Raw genomic sequence first — 23,455 nt, forward strand, 5'->3', positions numbered from 1 at the left:
CCAATTGTAATATATATTATTATGGGTTTCTGCTGTTACATAATAATTTGCCTGTCATATGAGAATTAATAGCAATAACTACCAATGTTATAAAAAACGTACAGGAAATTATAGAGCAAGGATAATTCCGCAGTCTTTGACTAAGCTGAGCATTGATTTAAACAATTCATTCTAGAAGACACTGGTTGCTTTGAATTCTCCTGGACCTCTCTGCTGCATTTGAAACTGTTGACCACTTACTTGTCATGCTAAAGCTTCAGGACACTGCCCTATCCTGGTTCTCATCCTACTTGTCAAACTGTTCCTTCAGAGTTAGTTTCCATCTCCTCTCTGCTTCCTCTCTCTGGGCCTGAGTCATTAAGGAGAGCAAGGCAAAAAAAAAAAAGAGTCATTTTGATCCTGGACTTACCATGTTACAATGCAAGGGGTGCAAATTAGTTATTAGTTTATTATTTGGCTCATAAAGAAAATACTGTTTTTTTGTCATGTAGCACACAAATACTTCATAAATTTATTTTTACATCGAAATATAAATTTAATCTAGGACATGCCCTACCCCAACTATAAATCTGTCCCCATATTTTAAATTTACCTCCCCCTCCAATGCAACATGGGTTTGCCCAGGTGGAAAGTTACTCTTTTTTTCTGCTTTGCTCTCCTTAATGATTCGGGCCCCCTGTTTGAACCAAGGGCATCTTCTCTTCTATATCTATACCACTTCTCTTGGAAAGTGAGAAGTTCTTTTGGATCTCAGTATTGCCGTTATATGAATGTTTTACCATATGTGTTTCATCTTGTCATATTATTTTGGATGTCCTCTTACCACCTCAAAATCAATCTTTCGAAAACTGAGGTAACCTACCAGACAACATAACAATAAGCCCTACCCATCAAGCTCGCTAGGTGTTATCCTTGATTCAGAATTGTCCATTGTTCTCCACATCCAATCTCTATCCAAACTCTGCTACATACATCTAAGAAACGTCACCAGAATCTGCATATATCTCAAATGACACACTGAAAACATAGTAATTTAAGAATGTTTAATCTCCCTCATTAACTATGGCAATTCTTTTCATACTGGTCTTCCCATAATCAGACTTTCAACCATACAATCTATAGTAAATGGAATGACTATAATAATTTTCATTGAGAAATGTTCTACTGTTGCTCTACTCGTCCCTATATTGGTATCCTTTACCAACTCCAATATAAAATAATTATACTAATGTACAAAGTCATTAAAAAAACTGCACCAGCATTCATCTCTTCCCTTCTCTAATCATATCTCCCAAATCGACTTCCCAAGATCTGTACTTCCCACTCACAATCATTACCGGCTCCCATTCCCGGCTACAGGACTTTTCTTGGGTTTCATCCACTCTTTGTTATTCCTTCCCTTGTAAAAGAAGAATTTCTCTTCGCTTCCAAACCTACAAGTGTTTCCTGACAATTCACCTCTTTAGGAAAGCTTATTCCCCAACACCTTCTTAACCTTCCCAAATATTTTATCCGATTAACAATATGTACACAGTTTCCTCAAAATCTATTTCTTTCTATACTCAAACAACCCTCTGACCCTCAAACCAACATTGCTGTAAGATGGAATTATATAGCCCCACTAAACACTTTTTCCCATTGCCATGTGGTTGAACCGTAACTGAAATCTATGGCATTTAACCACATGTAACAAACTCCCTTTTTCCTTACAATAAGCTTGCGAGAAGGGCCCCCTTTGTCGGTTTGTTTTATTAATGCGTTTGTTCACAATTGTAAAGCACCGCAGAGTAACCTGATGCTAAATATGATAAAAATGTTTGAAATCCTGGAAACTTTCTGAACACCCATTTAAAAAATTATAGACCTTAAGCTAAGGATAGATATGGAAATACTTCTGGGTACAAAACTGACATATGTGATTAGAAGTTTAATTTAAAAGGAAAGGTTTCCTGTGATAGGCTGACTGTCGGTTGCCGGTGCCAGTTCTGGCTTAGAAAGACAAGCTTATTTTAGACCCTGAAAACCGGTAAAATGTGCTGATTTCTCAACCATGAAAATGTGTTTGTTCATCTCTGCTTAGATGAGTTTCACTTGTCACACATAGCAGAGAGTTCAAATGAACATAACTTGCAAGTTAGTAAAACTATTATATGTCGTTGTGAAAAACAATCTTTTGAAGTGTCAGCTTCTTTTTCAGCAGAATGAATGCAGCATGCTTCAAGTCTAGAACGCTGTGTTGTTTAGTTTTATGTGTTTTATTGCACTAGTTGCCCTTTGCGTAAGCATAATATTTCTCTCAATACATGCGTTGCTCTTGAGAGCCTCTATTATACTCTTTGGTACATTCTGTACCTTCCGTGCAGAAGCTGAGAGTGTGTCCCAATGTCATAATGTAAACAACATTGGCCAATGATATAATTATACAGAGCACTCTCTGTAAGATGCAGGCTGCTATTATCAGCAAAACATTTTCATCGTAAACCATCATACTTTGGAAGCGTGAATCAAACACATAATACAACCTTTTATATATGGGATTATACCCCGTTTTGTCCACAGTTGGCAATACTGCGACCTGAATTAAATCTTCTAATTAATCAGGATTACTTATTTTCTAAATTGCAACAGATGTTCCATTATCTAAACCTTGGCCTAACTAACCACATTGCATTTTGCATTTCGGAGTCTTTGTACACAGATGGAAGGTTTTATCCTCATAAACTCTGCATTGTCCATAGAACAATTGCAATACAGGGAATTTATCCTTCTAGACCAAACTTGGCATTCCGTTCCACCTTACCTGGCAGGGCTGATGAAGTTTGTTTGGTTGCTCCTTTGTGGGTTTTGGCTTTGCTTCTGTGTGTTTCAATGTGGATGCATGAAATCCCAACACACATCTGAAAGAAACCGACTAGCATTGTTCATTCACAGAGCAGGCTTCTCAGTTGATCTCTATAGTGGCTCATTTACTTATCTCTGCAAGGGAAACATTGATATTCTCAATAACCTTCACGCACAGTTGGCTGCCTTTTTCGAATTTAAATCAAAAGTGATATTTAAAAATGAAATATCATCGCCAGAGTATAATGATGTATTTCTGATGGTCATGCATAGGTTAACATAAAAAGCAATACTATATTTTCACATAAATACAAAGCCGATTTAATAAGGGGATCTTAAATATACGGTAGGGATTATTTTTGTTTACAGTGAGATTTCTTTTCCATGTCTGCTACTTTATTGGTGTATTCAAGCAATAAGTCTTATAGTGAAGTCAAGTTTTAAAGATTCCAATGCAATTAATCTCAAAACAAAAACCAGTGTTTGACTGATTTTTACACTGAAAACCACTGGGTTTTCTTTATTAGGATTATTATTTTGAATTGAAAGACACGTGATGGAACCAGAGCAAGCTGGTGTTGTAGACACTGAAATATATAAGGTTCGTTTAGACCTGTGCACCGTTCATGTGGTGTTGTGTGAGAAACAGGACAGAACAATGAAGGGAAAGAAAGTACAATAAAACAGATATGGGGAGAGAGGAGAAAAGGGAGTAGAACATTTATTTAGTATCCATGGGTCCACACTAACCTATCAAATCACTGAGAAGGAGATCTTGTTGGTTGTGTGAGGCGAGTGTAGGCAAACCTCTCAAGATGTTGATTTACGCATTTGTACAGCAGAAGCTGATTGGTGCTTTTTTCGTCATTCAGGCATATATTATCATCATCATCATTTATTTATATAGCGCCACTGATTCCGCAGCGCTGTACAGAGAACTCTCACATCAGTCCCTGCCCCATTGGAGCTTACAGTCTAAATTCCTTAACATACACAGAGAGAGAGAGAGAGACTAGGGTCAATTTTGATAGTAGTATAATTAACCTACCAGTATGTTTTTGGAGTGTGGGAAGAAACCCGGAGCACCCGGAGGAAACCCACGCAAACACAGGGAGAACACACAGATAAGGCCATGGTCGGGAATTGAACTCATGAGCCCAGCGCTGTGAGGCAGAAATGCTAACCACTAAGCCACCGTGCTGCCCATATTATGCTTTTGTGTGCGTGTTAAAGCAAAAATAAATTGTATAATCTTTTTACATGAGAACGGCAGTGGCTTCTGCAACATTCGATAGCATTTTAAAGTTGCATCTGTCTTTATTTCGAGAAGACATAAATGGTTCTGCTAGGTGAGAATGACCTGCCTCATTATGTTTTATAATTAAACTAAACAGGCAGCATTGCTCACCCTTATACTATCTACCATCCCCTAAACTAGGCTGTCTGATCATATTTTCATGTTGACTGGTCACTTATATGTAATCACAAGGCTGGCTGCTTTAACATTTGGATGGGATCCCTGTCACAGCATTTAAGGATCTCCGTGAGACTTTGTCAGAACAGCAGTTGGGGCTGATTGGGTACAGACCACTCCTACAATATGTTCACCTTCCTTTGTGTCTTCCACAATAGATTTATTTTTTCTCTCCAGCAAATCTTGATTTAAGACTGTTAGAATACTGTATTGTTTCATTCTAAGTCAACATTCATCTTAAAGACAATTACAAGGTCATTCTGCCTACGACATTCCTAGCTGTAGCTAAGACTTAGTAAACAATTTGTATTTCGGCCTTGGAGAGCAAAGTTTGGAATTAATTAATTTCAAAATATGATCATCAATTCTAACTATACATATACAAAGAAGGAGAACAAAAACTGATGTTTGCTTTGTTAGGTTTTTGTTTTTTTTGGTAATTGAAAAATGAATGTACCTTCCTATGTAACAGGAAATTACCAGGGATGCTCAAGGCTGTGTGATTCGTATTAATTAAGTCAACTTATTTTGCTAAAGTCTGTTTAGCAGTCATTTGCCTTTAAACTGATCCTGTCAAGGTCAGAAAAGTAACATAGGTCCTATTAGAGAGGTTTCATTACATGTGTTGTAAATATATTTGTTTTTTTTTTAAATAAAATGGTATGCCCAGACATTTATTCCTTTAGTTTCCCAAGTTGTTTAACTCTGTAATGGGGATGAATCTACCCGATATAATACTGCATGAAGAACAGGTACAGGTCTCTATGAGTCCCACCACCATCACCTATACTATAAATAATGTCACTGACACCAGATTAGTGAATACACAGGTGTCGACCACAGCTCTATTCATACAGATGTTACAGAACAATCTTTAGTGTATTTCATTTTTGTATACCAGAAGCTTACCCAAACCCAATTTAGCTAATCATTCAAATATACTTTCTAATAATTGTGACAGAGGCCCAAGAAAGCAATAAAGAAATTGGAGAGGAAAGGTTTTCCTTAAATTCCTTAGGTACAAGTAGTAAGCCCAGGCCCGGCGCTCCCATTAGGCAAGGTTAGGCACTTGCCTAGGGCGCCGGGCTCTGGAGGGCGCCACAGAATTCTAAAATACTTTAAAACTGTGCGGCGACCGCTGACCACACCTGTCACGGCCGCCGCACAGCATCAGATGGACAGGGAGGGGGGGAAGAGGCTATTTTGTCACCACCGCCGCCTCTCTGCTCCGTCTCCTCCCCTCCACTTACTAGTGTCAGTGAGTGGAGAGGAGGAGACGGAGCAGAGAGGCGGCGGTGGTGAGACAAGGTAAGGAGAGGAGGGAGGAGGGCGGCAATTTTTGCGGGGGGGGGGGGCGATTTTTGCGGGGGGGGGGGGGGGCGCCACTTTTTTAAAAATGCCTAGGGCGCCGTGAACCCTAGTACCGGCCCTGAGTAAGCCCTCCCCTTATCTTTTACGATTAACCTCAGCCACAAACCCCTTTACTTCTTTATATAATACGGCTTTCTCGGTTGCATATACGTCTGCATCCATCCGCATATGCATGAACACACTTGTACTGTACTCTGCATACATAAGAAATGGAGGCTGGAGCAGGTGGCAGAATATCGCCTATCTGCATAGGCACATAGCTGTGTGCCCAATTTCTGGACATGCCCTGAGCGATTTCACACAAGATACGCTACACAGCCTGGTGTAGTACTCTCTCTGCATCAATCCGCATATCTGTCCAGCCCACTTTCTTCATTGTGAACAAGCTAATTGTGCATTTTCATTGCTATCCTTTTTGTTTGCTTTACAGTATGTAACGCAGATACAATTGTCTGTCTTGCAGATCCCTGTACCAGTAATGGACATAAGCTCTACCAATCATCCGGTGAAAGTTGGCCTCTCAGATGCATTTGTCGTGGTGCACAAGATTCAGCAGATTCCCAGTATGTATTTCTTTATATAATAAATTGACTTATTGTGGGGCTATAAACTAACAATAGACGTCCTTTTAATGTCAGCTTTCCTTCATACAGATTTGTAATCTAGTCTCAAATTCCTCATTTTACCAAACTACATTTTTATATGCAGAAATTATATAAGTGAATGCTAACATCTGGTATTTTTAATGAAGTGGTGATGTGAGATTACTAGTAATTATATGATGTAGAACAGATGTGACAGAGTTAGTCAAGTACGTCAAATTTACAGCTAAAGCCTGATAAAGTTTATTTATACTCAAAAGGTACAACGATCTGACAAAAGTGCAAATGTGCAACATGGCTAAATCACGTTTACATCATACTTATCTACTCTCCCAGAATGCCCAGAACTTCCGTTAATCCTTACGGACTCCGGGAGACAAGATCACCCACCTGGATCCCGCTTCAACTCTTGTAAAGAGGGCGGAGACTTGATGGTGCAATTTGCATCATGTTGGCTTCACCCCTAGCCATGCAATGATGCGGTCCCATCATTGCACAGCAGGAGACAATGCCGTGATGACACGGATTACTTCATCATCCTCCCGCATTTGCCCTGTGTCATTACTTCATTATATAAGTCCAGCAGACTTACACAACCTGTTGCTCTATAGCTGTTGTGAAACTACAAGTTCAAGCATGCCTTTATAGCCACTGGCATGTAGTTCCCCTAGAGCTAAATAAACTGTCACAGTTTGCTGAATACTTATCTACAGGATCACAATCTGATCTCAATTATGCACACAAGATATTAAAACATTTATTATTCATTATGTGTTGAAAACCATTTTCCAGGTCACGTCACTGTGTTTCAGAATGCACAATGACTTGCTTTAGATGGATGTTTGACTAAATTTACAAATAGATTGCTAATGTTTATCACCTTAGCCTGTGAACTGTCAAATGTAAGATTTTTTTTATGCGCAGGTTGTAATTTTCTTGTTTAGTCATTCAGAACTATGTCTTAGAGAAGTTTAACTTTAGTTTATGATGTCATTAAACGAATATGCTATTTTTATAATATTTCTACATGTAATTTTATTTTAGGTCCAGTCCACTTATTCATTCCTTTTTATTGATTAATAGATTAATTTATAGCAATGCTGTCAACTATAGAGTTATTGATGGTCAGCAAGAGAAAGTAAAATTTGCACTATTTGTAAACCCAAGTTGCATCTAAGTTTTTAAAAAAAAAAGCGCAGAACTTTTGCGGAGTTCCGACCATAATTACAGCCAAACGGTACTTGCCGTAAATAGACACACAGAACAGACAGCAGAATATGTATGTACAATAAAAGTTCTTTAATCTGATCACAAAATAAAATAGCAACTCTTAAAAGAATAATCATTTATATAAACATTAATTTTGAATTATATTTTTTACATTTTCTTTACATTAATTACATAAATAAAGATGCTTTCAATGCGTACGGTACATAAAATGCGTTTTTATAGTCTATCTTAGTTGCATAAAGTTGTCCTGTGGTAGTTAGTGGCATGCATAAGTGTAACTGTTAGATCAAAGACTATGTCATGCCAGTCATCACTATCAGTCAGCATTTTTACCTGCCCTGTATTGGGTGCAATTGATACAAGCATACTTACAAGCATATGCAGTTGAAAACAAGTGTACTTACAAGAAACACAGGACTTCAATTGGCCGCATCTGTATCTGAACACCCATACAGGTACTCAGAGCTATTTCACTCAAGACGCACTATGCAAACGGACTTACATTCGCAGAGCCAGATCATTGGACCTTGGAGGCAAACAACCGTAACTCTGTCCCATCTACTAACTATACCTCATTTACAGAGAACATTCTGTAGGTATAACAGCCCTATCATACAGCAGAATATAGTACCACTACCTCATCATCATTTCTTTACTGACGAATGAAAAAATGTTTGACAGATGCGCCGTGGGGTAGAAAGCCACCCCCATAGACCACCCGTGTCTAGAGATAATTCCGGCCCTGGCAATGTGTACTTCTATCATTCCTTTCCTCATATACCTCTGTCAACCCTTTCCTCGTGTACCTCTATCATCCCTTTCCTCGTGTACCTCTATCATCCCTTTCCTTGTGTACCTCTATCAAACTTTTCTCATGTACCTCAAACAACCCATTCCTTGTGTACCTCCATTTTCCCGTTCCTCATGTACCTCCATCAACCCTTTTCTCATGTACCTCAAACAACCCATTCCTGGTGTACTGTATTTTTTGGAATTTCTTCTAAACACTATGCTCTAAAAAGTTTACAATAGAGTTTAAACTTAAAGTAATAAATATGAAGTGCATAAGAGGGTTAAGGCCAATGGAACCACCTAACCAAATCCAGGCATACCACCATCTCATATCCGCTTTGAGATATATATATATATATATATATATATATATATATATATATATATATAAATATATATATATATATATATATAATCCAATATATATATATATATATATATATATATATATATATAAAAATATATATATATATATATATATATATATATATATATATATATATATATATGTATATATATAATCAAATATATATATATATATATATATATATATATATATATATATATATATATGTATATATATAATCAAATATATATAATCATAAGGGGGCACCTCCATAGTGCTTTATCCACATTTTATTGTTAAAATCACATACAAAATTTGCATGTACCAGAGATCAGCACTCCTCCTCCAACCCTCTATATGTGTCATTGAAGTCGTTCATTGACGAAACGTGTATAGAGGGTTGAAGGAGGAGTGCAGATTGCGAGTTCTGCTCCGAATTGCTACATAGGAGTTATCCTGTTATTTATGTATTACATACTTGCTGTCTAAGGATCTCTGGTACGTGTACATTTTGTATGTGATTTTAACAATAAAATGTGGATATTGCACTATGGAGGTGCCCCCGTTTGTTTGATATTCTAGATACCTTGGTACATCCGTGGAGACTGAGTTGAAAAAAAAGGGGAAGACACACATCTTACAGGCTGATAGTGCTATAAGGAATCTGTAAGAAGAGTTCACTAAAAATCATGGACATTGCTGAGTACCGGGTCTCAAGATTGAGTGCTTTATATAACAGACAATATTTAGACATCTCGAGGCGCACTGTGAATTTTTTGTGCTTCATATATTTAGATATATATATATATATATATATATATATATATATATATATATATATATAAAGTAATTCCTGTTGAAACCGGCATTTCCTAGAAACGGACCTTGTCGTAGAGGTGTATTAAAGTCACTTGGGGAAAAACAATTATAGCAAATTATTCTTTGATTCTTCAGCATTAGGGGTGTTATAGGTTCTCAAAAAGCATTATTCTCTATGCACCCCAAAGATAATGCAATGATAATAATAATAATAATAATAATAATAATAATAATAATAATACAAAAATAATCCTGTTAATAGATATTGTTTAAGGTTTCACTTTCTCTACTGATAAAATTATATGTTAGGATAATAATTCATATGGGAATCACTTGTTATATATGCTTGCCATATGTTTTCAGGAGCTAAATTGCACTTAAAGTTCTGACATGGTTAAAGGCACTATGAAGGCATTCAGAGGAAATGGAGAAATCTAATGGTCCAAGACAATCTAAATTTATGGCTCTTAGCTTTGTCACTGTAGTCTTTTGAATATAGAATACAATGAAAACCATAATCAGTTACTTAAAACACAATTAAAAACCAGATGACAGATATAACTTGCACTATTTTTCGGTCAGAATCGGACCTCCAGTCTATGTCTATAATAAATAGGTGCACTTATGCATAAAAATGTACAATACAGCCTCACACATTTTGCAGTTTGTAATATTTTTTAATTAGGTCATTTTGTCTTGCTACGTGTTTGATATTGGTTTAGGTGTTATTTGTTATTTGGAAGAACCCCAAACACTTACAAAATACCAGGTAAAGGACAGTTCTGTTGACAGCCTCCAACAAATGAATTATATAAAATGATGTGTATTACCTGCAGTGATCAGTAGCCACAATGCGCCGTCATTGTTTCGAGAACACAAACAACCAAAGACTTGGCAAGGATACAAAAACATTATACATTTTCCTTGTCCATAGGATGCTTCATAAAACAATCCATTAACTTCTTCAGGAAAGGGTGACTGGCTTCATCGCACAATTTAGAAGGGCCTAAATGAAAAAAGAAAAGTGCTTATTAAACTTTACTGTACGTCCAGGCACAGCAAGTAAATTAATGGGATATCTACAAAAGAAGTGGCAAAATTCTAAATCTGTCAAAATTGATATCAAGAAATAACTTGAAATGCATTGTGTTGTATTAAATTTAAATATAAACATGGACCTCATTTAGAGTCGATTGGATGCTCATTTTTGTGGTATAAATAAATATACGCATTTCTGAACTGCGTATGAACACCACAATGCATTCGCATATAGATTTTTGGGTATCTTAGACTTGCAGCCCCTTATGTCTTGGCAGGAGGAAGTGTAAGGTGAGTACACTAAGGGCGCATACAGGGCCTGATTAAGGGTTCAGGTAGCCCTGGGCTTATCCGTTCACATTTAATTTCTGTGTCTATGTTATTGACCTCATCATTACCTTGTGTAGCAGAGCTCCTCTCAGTGACTATAGGAGAAGACATATGCTCATCATGTCTGTGTGTATGACATTCCCCTCCTCAGTACCTTGTTGGGCAGCGTTTCTTACAGTGATCACCAGTGGAGGTGTTTAATGATTATGTCTGTGTGTATGACATTACCCTGCTCTTTACCCTGTGTATCCTCACAATTATTGTAATAGAAGAGGGTTAGTGATCATATTTGTGTGATGACATTCACCATCTCATTACCTTATGCAGCAATGCTCCTCACAGTGACTCTTGAGAAGACACTTACTGATTGTGTTTGTGTGTATAACATTCCCCTTCCCATTAACTTGTTTAACAATGCTCCACACAGTGACTGTGATAGGAGCAGATGCTTAGTGATCATGTGTCTGTGATTATATTCTCCTACTCATTAAATTGTGCAGCAGTGCTCCTCACAGTGACTATAGGGGGAGTAAGATGATCATAGAATACATTATTAAAGGCTTGCATTAAGGACTGCATGCACATGTTTAATTTCTGCTCGGTATAGTGTTATTTAAGTTGATAAAAGCTGCAGCCATTGCAGCATAGGTTCAAGCAAAATGATCCCTTCCCCTCTCTTCGTCTCTACAGCTGTGTTTGCGTTTATCGTATTTTAATAAGATAAATAGCTTTTGGGATTGCCGTCGGTCATTCCTGGACTCGCACTGCGCTACAAAGCTGTAATAGCAGGATGTTATTATTTTCTTAATTAAAATGTGTCACAATTCCGTTCTCAATTTGTGTCTTGGTAGATGTTCGTAGGAGAACGATTTTCGAGTATCACAGAGTGGAGTTGGAGATGTCCAGGGTTACCAACTTCTCTGCAGTGGAGATGTTGCCTCTTCCAAGTGAGTGAACTTTTTGCTGGGTTATACTTTAGCACTAGGAGGAAACTATAATCCATCGATTGAGTGAGCTGGGAAGTAGTTCTGAGTTTATAGAGCAGGCTTGGCTAACCTGTGGCACTTCAGGTGTTGTGAAACTACCAGTCCCAGCATACCTTTCCAGCAATAAGCTGCTATATATTGGCAAAGCATGCTGGGGCTTGTAGTTTAATATCACCTGGAGTGCCACAGGTTAGCTAAGCCTGTTATTGAGTAATCTTAATGGGAAAACATAGTTTCAGTTTATCATCCTAAGAATAGGCATCTAGAAGGATACATATCTAGTTCATTGCTCTACTTCATATATTTAGGGAGACATTCCCATTTTACTGTTGAACATCAAAAATGCGCACACCAGCAAAGTAATACAGTGACATCTTCTTCAATAAATAATAACATTGTAGTTACAAGAATCAAAATGAAGATATAACATATAAAAGAACATTGGTAATAATATATATAATAAATATAATCAAATAAGTTAAGCTAAGTTTTTGCTGTGGGTTAATTCCGATCAGGGATAGTAGTAAATCCCTAAACTTCTTTTTCCAACTTTTTGATTTTTTCACTAATTGCTCTTATTTTTTCAGTCTCTTAAGGTTAATAACACTTAATATTACTCTTAGTTCTATTACCCACTTGTGTTTAAATGCTGCGTCTGATTTGTGGAAAGCATAAAATCGCATGTGAAAATAAATCCCATGAGATTCTATGTGTCTCTAGCCATTTGCATTTATACTTGTGTCTATGCGTTTACATTGTAGCGTGTTGTTATGTACTGGTTCCATTTTAGTGCATTCAAAGCATGCCATTCTCTTTGGGAGCACATCGTGTACATATCTAGTAGGTGGTTAACATGAGCATACCTAACAGAGGTTACAGTGTTTTGCTGTATTTTTTCCATTTATGTCACTGATCCATGTGCAAAGTTTATTGAAAAAGATAGGCCATTGAAATGAATGGACCATTGACATGAATAGAGTTCATCAGCATTGTTCATTTGTTACTGAATATATTTTCAGTTAATCTATACTGATGTGTTCAAAGCAGGGAGTTCTCAGGATTCCCCTTACCACTAGCCCTTAACAGTGTGGTTAGTGTGGCAATCTGCCTGTGATTGGCTGAGCAGCTAAGGGGAGTCCTGGTCAAATCAGTTCCCAGTCATTCTGCAGTGGGGCTCTGAGTGGAGCAGTTTGTGGGTCATCCTTTGTAGGCCGTTTTCCACCGATCACAAGAAGATTCTCCATGGATTACAAGTAATGAACAATTCCTGTGGATTGATAGAAGAAGATCAGTTGGAGTACAAATTAATGGCATTTGCCTTGGATTACAAGGATAACTGGATTACAAATGTTTCCTTAGTTTACAATTTCTTCCTGTGGATTAGAATAAGATTTTTCACTGAACTATAAAAAGAAGATCCCCTTGTAATAAGAGAATAATTATTTTCTTTTTATTAATATAGTAAAGAACAAGAGTTTTGGGAGTTTTTATATCAATAAATGTGACTTATCAACCATGTGCCTGTGTTTTGTTTACATTGTATTGCTATTTTACTTTTTCATATCCAGGGGTCCCAATATTCCTCATTATTATTATTATTATCTTTAATTTATAAGGTACCACAAAGGGTTCGCAACACCATACATGACACAACATGATACAGAAAGAACAAAACAAGAAAAAATATATATACACAGACACAGGTAACATGGTAATGCAAATCAAATTATTACTGGGACAATGAGTGAAAATGATGGTAGAAATCAGCGAGAAGTAGGCCAAAGCTTAAGAAAACAGAGCTAGGGAAGCCGGCCAAGAGGTACAGAGGGTGATGGAATAGTAGAAGGAGCACACAAGGAAAGAGGCTCCTGCTCCTGAGAGTTTACATCCTAAAGGGAAGGGGGAGACACAAACAGGGTGGTACTAACTGGGGGAGAGAGCCGGGACAAGGGAGTTAGGAGGACTGATAGACTTGAATAAAAAAATGAGTCTTAAGGGCACACTTGAAGCCTTTGAGAGTAGATGCTAACCTGATGGAAGGTGGAAGATCGTTCCACAGCTGGGAAGCAGCCCGGGCAAAGACCTGTAGACAGGAGTGAGGAGAGGTGATCAGTGAAGCAGTGAGGCAGCGGTCACAGGCAGAGCGGAGGGGGCGGGTAGTAGTGTAGGTAGAGATGAGATTGGAGATGTAGGGAGGGGAGGATTGATTAAGAGCTTTAAAGGTGAGGGTACCCTGGTAATAACAGCCCAATAGTGCTGGAAAGAGTCCCAGTACTTTTCATTGTAGGGTTGGTAATTTTTGCTATTACAGAGAAGCCCCATTCTTGTTCCCCTGTTTTAGTTTCTTACATGTTTTTAAATAAGACATTGACAGATTGCAGCGATGATAATGAAATGGCAAACTGATTTTATGCTAGTCCCTCTTTTAATATCGCTGAATAACACAGACCTGAAACAGGCAGTCTTTATACTAAGGGATGCATTCTTTCACATCTATTAAAATAGCATTTTCTGTGGTTATGTAATATGCCTTAGCTATACAATGACTTGTTGCATTGATAATGTAGTCGTATTGTGGAAGGATATATCAGAATGTTTTATAGATCACAGAGAAAATATTTTAAGTATTAAGCGCTCAGACTGAACTCTTCCATGGTGTAATCACAGGATAGAAACAAATGTTTCCCTGTTATTGTTTTCACACAAGTGTTTGTAACAATACATATCATTTCAGATATGTGAGGTTTCTTCATTTCATTTTTTCCCCAGAATAATTAACATAAATCTAATAATACTGAAAAAATTGTATGAAATAGAAACAAAGTGAGACACATGCAGAGGCAAACGCAGGATTTGTAGAGGGGGGTTTCCACACCATACTGCCAGTGGGCGTGACCAGCATGCATGGGGGCGTGGCTATAATATTAGACAGTGCTTGGCTGCTCTCCAACTCTTCTTATTCCCATAATATACATGGGCAATGCTGCGTGCACTACTGTTAGGTGCACGCAGCTTTCCCTTTTCAAGCAGAGCCGTGTGAAGCGGGGGCAGGGTCCAGCCAACTGAATTATACAGTGCCCCAGGCTTTGAGGGGGTTTTTCCAGGCACTAGGAAATCCCCTCTCGGTTTGCCTATGACATGGAGGGAATTCAGTTAGCCGTGAGGTGTCTCCAGATCATCCGCGAGACAGCTTGCGGTGGAGATTTGACACAAATCTGTTCCCTTGTGAATAATGAATAGAGATTCGTACCGCAATTGCAGGCAATGTGTGCAGGGCGATGTCCATGCGCCTCGTCGCTGGCTATTGAATCCCCCCTTGGACAATTGGCCGGCACAAGAGTCTTTTTCTTTCTTGGTTTTCTTCTGCCCTGAACATATTTTCACACTGTAAGATTGAAGATTGTGAGCGAAGATGGACTATGATGGTGGGCAAAAATATCCCTGGATTATGTACGAATCAGAACAAAATGTTCTCTGTACACAATGAGCACGGTGGAAATGTGTCTCAGTACGGTACTGAGGTATTGCCCCACTGGAGCTTACAGTCTAAATTCCGTACACACATAACCACACACGCATGCACACACACACACGTACATTTTGTTAGAAGCCAACCTACCAGTATGTTTTTGAAGTGTGGGAGGAAACCCACGCAAACATGGGGAGATGTTGCAAACTCCATGCAGATTGGGCCCTGGTCAGACTCCAGACCATAACCTCAGCACTGTGATGAAGCAATGCTGACCATGGTGCAAAAGACAACTGAGTGTTTCCGGGGTGCAGAAGATCCACTCAGAGGCAGCAATAACCACTCATTTTGGTGGAGAGACCTTTGCAGTCCCTAAACGCACAGTAGACTCTACTTCACAGAATTAAAAGCAATAAAACTATACCCGCATTTACCACCCCCCACCCCTAAGTCTAATCATTGACCTTTTCATATCCCCACAATTTGGACTATCCCTCAAATATTGGGATTGTTAAGGGTAAGGTGTTGAAGCGCGCATACCTGCCAAAATCAAAAGGTTGCAACAATTTTGATAATATGCGATTATTTATTACATCTATATTGGAAGTGGTGCAGTTTGCAGTGCAGGTATATCTTCCAAGATGGGACTATGGGAAGTGTCAGCGCATGAGACCAGACAAGCTTAATTCTCCTGACTTCACTCTCTCTTCTCCATCTAGCTCCAACATTTTTTAAATGTGTTTTTAATTGTAAACACAAAACGTTTGCAAACAAAAACAAAATATATTCCAAAAACGCTGTCAATTAGCAACCATACAAAGTACCAAGGAAAAGAAAAAATGTATGGCTATTATAATACAGTCAGCGGCGACAGCCTATTCTATAGAACTTACCCAGTTTCTATAGATTACTTTATTTTATGCTAACACATCTTTAATAGGACATTTCCATAGTATTATAATACAAGATAATGGATACATCCACCCTAAGGCAATTACCTTTCTTGCAAAGATGATGGATTCTCAGCACTACAATTTGGAATAAATACCTTTCTTTATAATGATATTGAAAGCTACAGCTATGAGACTGCACAACCATGGAAGAGCCCCTCGTGTGTCATTGTGACATCAAAATAATACATTTCCAGGCTGTTCATCTGCTCTTTATGGAAATGCGAATAATTATCTGCTGAGGGAACTTCGATACTCCTCCGTGGGTTAAAAAATTGATACTGATTTTTTTTTTTACTTTCCTTATAATTTTAACTGAGAACCTGCTTCTTGTCGTAGAGTCTACGAGGGGCAGGAGAGCAGCTCCCAACAGCTCTGACTTTCTAACAAAGTAGGTTACTGCACAAACTCGGTCCAGTCAGTACCTATGATATAAACTGTCCCAGTTAATTTCAGTACGATCTGTTCCTGGTAATCAGATATGTCCTTTTTGGGTGGAGTTGGCATTTACCCAAAAACGGCTGCAGAGTTTGACCACAGGCCTATAAAAATTTTGTCAATCACTATAGACAACACAACATATAAATCTGGCTCTTACTAAATGACCACCATTGCTTGTAAAAGACTAAACGGTAGGTATCTCAAATCTACTAAAAGGGAAAATTGGAGTTGTTGTCCATAACAACTACTCAGATTTTAACTATCATTTTCTAGATTGTACTAGATCTGGGGGGGCAATCAGTCAGAGACTAAGGGGTATATTTACTAAACTGCAGGTTTGAAAAGGTGGAGATGTTGCCTATAGCAACCAATCAGATTCTAGCTGTAATTTTGTAGAATGTACTAAACAAATGATAACTAGAATATGATTGGTTGCTATAGGCAACATCTCCACTTTTCTAACCCGCAGTTTGGTAAATATACCCCTAAGAGCCAAAAAATGTCCACGGATTCCACAAAGAGCCAACTCTACCTTTAATATAAGTGAGCATGTACATATATACTATAAACACACACATACATACCGTACACAAATACATTGAAAATATAACATAATTTATAATATCTTAGTAATTTAAAAAGAAAATTTTGGACATTGCCAAATTGTTCACAACAACTATCAAATCAGCACATCTTTGCACTGAACAGCCCCTACCTTGCTGCGGTGTCCAGAGGAGGAGGGTTAAAAAGACTGCTAATGGTCTGACTCTTCATAGTAGCTCACGTTGTTACTGCATCCACAATTGCTGTGGAAAGAACTGTTAAAATGGAGATTAAAAAAAGTAGCCAACATGCCCCTCAGACCTCTTCACACGACCCTTACGTGTACATCAGATGTCCCTACATGCTATCAAAACTTTCCATGTGCCCGTCAGACCTCCCCACATGCCATCAGATCTCCCGACATGCCCATAAGAGCCTTCCACATGCCCATCAAATCTCCACAATGCCCCTTACATGCTTATCAGACCCCCCACATGCCATCAGACCTCACCATATGTCTTTTGTATGCCTTTCAGCCACCCCATGTGCCATCAGACCGCTCCACATGCCCATCAAACCCTTACCACATGCCATCAGAACTCCCCACATGCACCTTACATGCCCATCAAACTTCCCCACATACCCATCTGACTTCACCACATGCCCCTTATAAACCTATCAGCCTCCTTACATGTCATCAGACCTCACCACGTGCCATTAGATCTCCCCACATGCCCCTTATATACAATTCTTCCCCACATGTACCATCATTTCCAATCATCCTCCCCATATACCAATCATCCTCCCCACATGCCATCACATATCACTTACAGACCTCTCACAACTCAAAAATGTACCTTTACCGCTGGAGCCTGCACGGAGGAAGGATGGAGCAGGGAAAGCACACTACACTCTCTCCTCCCCCTCCTCCCCTGATTGGATGCATTGCTGCAGAGTGACCTATCTGTATTGTGCAGTGGAGGTCACATGACACAGATTCCCGGCTGCTCCCTGTCAATCTTCACTTCAGTCACACTGGGAACAGCCAAGTCGGGTCCAACCATCCCTGCCGGCTCCTGGAGCACAATGCTGATATCTCCTCCTGGTTGGTAGCCTCATTTAACAGTGCATAGGGTCGCATGTGGCTCCAGATCCGGGGGCTAGCCCCGCTGTACTAGATAAATGATAGCTAGAATCTGATTGTTTAGCTTCATCTCCACTTTTCCTTTTTCGAAGGTTTGATAAATCTACCCCTAATTGGTAACATACTAAATAAAGTTTGAAAAAATTAAGTGTCATATCTTACAAGCAGATAAACAATATAATTAATAATAAATAGCTGTCAACTGGTACCATGCTGATATTTACAGTATACTGTTAATATGAGTTCAATCAGATCACCGCTGGAAGCAAATCTTGCACAGTATTTTATTTCCTTAAACAACGTGAACCAATTAAATCAGCTATACTCTTGTGATTTAAAATTCTAAACAAATAATTGTCATCCATGAGAAACAAAGTATAAAAAAAGTTCTGTGATAGCTCCATATTAATACATGAATTTGTTAGCTTTGTGTTTATACATGACTTATTTAGTGCTTGAGGATTATTTATAGACAGAATTGCAGGTTTTATTCTTATATTTGATCACTCAATTTAACTTTTTTTTTTGCCAAATTGGCTAATCATTACCCAGATCTGACATATCTAAAGGGGATGCAGTAAGATCTGAATTAGTAAAAACTGTACTCAGTCCCAGGAACAGAGCCGTAACTAGGGTGGTGTGGGCGGTGCCGTCGCCCAGGGCGCAAGCCCAAAGGACGCAGCAGCCGCCCGCTACCTAGCTCTGTTGCCAGTGATAAGAAAAGCCTTTAAATTCCGCAGGTGCGTCCCACAGACAGGAAGTTCGGCATTTGCGTTCCAAATACCGAACTTCCTGTCTGTGGAACGCACATGCCTTCCACTGCAGAAGTCAAAGGCATATCTTGACTGAAAGGCTCCGCTGCCATGCACCGCTGCGTCGTGTCTGCTGTTTGTCCCTTCGCGTGTCTGCAGGTCCTCAAATGGAGGGTAAATAACATTGTTTTTTTATTTTTCTCTCTCTCTCATTTCAGTATTAAGTGCATAAAATATTAGAATACCTATCACTATATATTTTTTGCATACTTTAAATAGTCATTAGGGCAGAGAGCCGGTTGTTAATTTATTGGAATCCCACCACTGTATGTGTGTGTATGTATGTATATATATATATATATATATATATATATTATATACAAGTTAACCCGTGCATGATACTCATGCATTCTAGTCAAATCAAGATACTTAAGGTCTTAAAAAGGTTCTTGTCATGCATTTGGGCCTAGCCCAGGCCTCCTCAGGGGAAGATCGTTACTTCCCGACGCAAGCGCTCTTTTTAATGTGTGTTCATGAGGTAAAATTACCTCACGAAAATGAGTTTGACCCCTCAACTCGTAAATTTAGCCTTTACTACCCCTCTAATTTTTTTGTCAAATAATGTCAGTATACCAAATTTCAGGTCAATTGGATGAGCCCTTTCTGAGAAAATAGTTTTTTCCACACACACACACACACACTAACGCACGCCTCTACACATGTGTGTTCATGAGGTAAAATTACCTCACGAAAATGAGTTTGAGCCCTACCAAATTTCAGCCCTTTTTGAATTTTTTTCCCCACACACACTAAGAATTTAGTAGGTCAGTGTATAACTCTGCCCAGCAGGTGGCGCTGCAACTTGTTGTTTTTTTTCCACACACACAGACAGACAGACGCCACTAAGCATTTATATATTAGATATACAAAATCTTTCAGTTACGTGCTAGCCACACCCACATCGCGATACTTCAAGATTATAAATACCTGCCTCTACAGCATCCATCGCCATTTGACAGAGGGAGAGAGCAGGGTGTAGTCACAGGCTGATTAGAGCAGGGACAGAGAATACAGTATTCTTATTCCAATTGCTGTAACAAAAATCGCTAGAGAAGAGAGGAGGATAGAGGTTTATTTTATTTTTGTAATATTTGGCACTCCCCAGTGCTTTTGGGGTGTCCCCCATAATTGTGCATAAATATTTCTGGCTGTCAAAAGTCATATCTGTCAGCAGTATCTACCAAATAATTTTTAGCACTCCCCAGTGATTTTGGGGTGTCCCCAATAATTGTGCATAAATATTTCTGGCTGTCAAAAGTCATATCTGTCAGCAGTATCTACCAAATAATTTTTAGCACTCCCCAGTGCTTTTGGGGTGTCCCCCCTAATTGTGCATAAATATTTCTGGCTGTCAAAAGTCATATCTGTCAGCAGTATCTACCAAATAATTTTTAGCACTCCTCAGTGCTTTTGGGTGTCCCCCATAATTGTGCATAAATATTTCTGGCTGTCAAAAGTCATATCTGTCAGCAGTATCTACCAAATAATTTTTAGCACTCCTCAGTGCTTTTGGGGTGTCCCCCATAATTGTGCATAAATATTTCTGGCTGTCAAAAGTCATATCTGTCAGCAGTATCTACCAAATAATTTTTAGCACTCCTCAGTGCTTTTGGGGTGTCCCCCATAATTGTGCATAAATATTTCTGGCTGTCAAAAGTCATATCTGTCAGCAGTATCTACCAAATAATTTTTAGCACTCCTCAGTGCTTTTGGGGTGTCCCCCATAATTGTGCATAAATATTTCTGGCTGTCAAAAGTCATATCTGTCAGTAGTATCGTACCAAATAATTTTTACCACTACAAGTGCTTTGCGCTCAGAATGATTCAAAGCAGTCCATATATGATCAGAATGAGCAACCAGGTTCTGTCACCAGTCCTGATGTTATTGTTCCCAGTACGTCATCTGGGCAAGGCGATGTCAAACTACAGAGTATTTCGAAATCAATCCAAAAAACAAAATCAATTTTTTTTTTTACTGTGTTGAAGCGAAAAAGAAGTGTTACTGAGCAAAAGTTAAGTGCCGATAAAAAAAAATTGCCAACATGCCATTCTACACACGCAGTGGCAAAGAGAAAATGAGGCCTTCACCTTTGGCTATTAGTGGCAGATACCAAAAAGTTACCGAGCCTACAATTGGTGCACAACTACTGTTACACGTCAAAGCCGAGCTGCAAGATAACAGTAAGGCATTAGAGGATAATGTTTGCTCTGATTCACAAATGACACCAATCCCTGTGAAGAGTCCATCCAACAGTGGTATGTCTAATCGTGAGCATTCTGTTAGTGTACACATAAAGACGGGCCCTTTCAGCAGTTCTGCTGATGTGTACCTGAACAGCCTGAGTGTAGCCGGTGATACACAAATTGAGGATGCCACTTTGGAAATAGAAGAGGATGAGGGGGAGATTTATGGAGGTGACGAAGGCGCTAATGAGGATGTTGATGATTATGATGCAGACAGATACCAAATTGCCTTTCTCAATTTCTATTTATATTCATTAATATATAACGGCTGAATAGTTTTCTATTTTACTCCTAGTGGAGAGGGGATCTGATGCAGACAGATACCAAACTGCCTTTGTCCATTTCTTTGTATATTCGAATTTCTAGTTCTACAGTCTATGCAGGCTGCTTTTTTTATATTCAACTACAAGTGGAGGGCGGGGGGGGGGGGGGGGGGGCATAGATAGCCACCAAAGTACAGTGGTCCATTTAATTTTACTTTCTAGCTCCACAGTCTGTGCAGGCTGCTTTTTTAATATTCAACTACAAGTGTAGGGTGTAATATACACCCAAAGACGATGGCTACATTGCCAATAATCAAAGATGGAGGAGGTAAACAACCAGGTTTGACTGTATAATTTGCAGACAAGTGTTCGCATTAAGGATGGCCTACCAGGGATTAAATTGTTTATTTCATAATTTATTAGCTTTAGAATTACCTCACTTATCTAAGAAACTGGTGGAGCACTAAATTATGTTATTTTAGACCAAAAATTGTTTATTTTTTTCAAAAATAGCAAAACAAAACCAAAACACGCAAGGCCGGTTTTGCAAAACCAAAACACGAAGGTAATCCAGATCCATACCAAAAACAAAACCAAAACACGGGGGTCAGTGACCATCTCTAATATATATATATATATCATGCATTTGCAAATGTCTTTCAGTAAGGTGCTAGCCACACCCTCACATTAGGTTGGCCACACCCACTTGGCAAATGTCACTCCCACTTAGATGGGGGCGCCGGTGCCCTGTCTTGCCCAGGGCACTAAAATGTCTAGTTACGGCACTGCCACTAAGTGCCCACTTTGGCACTTGATATATCATTCACTACTTCCTAATTACAGGGCCTCCCATTTGGGGTAAACTGCTGACCGAAAACATGGGTGGAGCACAAGCTGAGCCCACATTAATTTATATATAACCCTGTTTCAGTATAGGAGGAGTTAAGTCATACTTACCTTCTTTTGAAGCCAGCCTTCCGGGAGGGGGTCCATCGAGGGGGCGTGGCCACGTGGCGTACGCCGTTAGGCTCCGCCCCTGTCAATCTTGGGAAATTCTAGCCAATCGCAGAAGGCTGGCGGGGCCACGATGCCGCGATTAGCCCCGCCCCCTCCATCTTCATCAACGGGGAGTTGCTGGATCCGGGATTTTTGCCTGCTCTCTCGGGAGTCCAGGAGAACTCCCAAAAATTCGGGAGTCTCCCGGATATTCCGGGAGAGTAGGCAACTATGAGTTAAGTGTACTTCACCTGTCTGGCATGTGGGTCATGTGCTCTCACCTTAGGGCTCCTCCACAGAGCCAGGAATGCACTGTACTTAAAACTTAATCATGCACAGAATTTTGCAATGCATGCGCTGCAAATACAAGAATGAGCCAACCAGGAAGAGAAGTCTTTCACAGCTGCATTAAGCTAAAAAAGTTACAGTTATCTCTGTGGATCAGCCGAGTGAAGAAAGACTCGAGCTAACATTACATACAAGTGTAAAATTTACACTAAACTATACCAACCAATCAGATATTTGCTTTCATTGTCTAACTTCCACTTGACAGATCAAAGCTTACTGCTGATTGGTTGCTGCAACTCAGTGCACAATTTGCACCTAATTATAATGTTACTAAATTAGCCTTTCAGACTCTCATTTGAATATTGTTGTACATTAACATAGAAATTTATAAGGGTAATGCAAAGATATAAAAAGTCACAATAACTTTAATAATTTACAGTAGGGCAGTATGAGGGGGGATTTATTCCTCATAATAC

The 23,455-nt window shown here is 39.0% G+C and overlaps 1 protein-coding gene across 1 annotated transcript in view; it reads left to right on the top strand.

Annotated features, from left to right (window-relative positions):
• PLXDC2 (plexin domain containing 2) overlaps positions 1–23,455 on the top strand; it is a 423,045-nt gene that overhangs the window by 296,995 nt on the left and 102,595 nt on the right. Inside the window, exons 7-8 of the mRNA XM_075211933.1 lie at positions 6,150–6,249; positions 11,695–11,790. Coding sequence (XP_075068034.1) covers positions 6,150–6,249; positions 11,695–11,790 — 196 coding nt within the window. The remainder of the gene's footprint in view (positions 1–6,149; positions 6,250–11,694; positions 11,791–23,455) is intronic.

Source organism: Mixophyes fleayi, chromosome 5, assembly GCF_038048845.1.
Source record: "Mixophyes fleayi isolate aMixFle1 chromosome 5, aMixFle1.hap1, whole genome shotgun sequence".
Lineage (NCBI taxonomy): Eukaryota > Metazoa > Chordata > Amphibia > Anura > Limnodynastidae > Mixophyes > Mixophyes fleayi.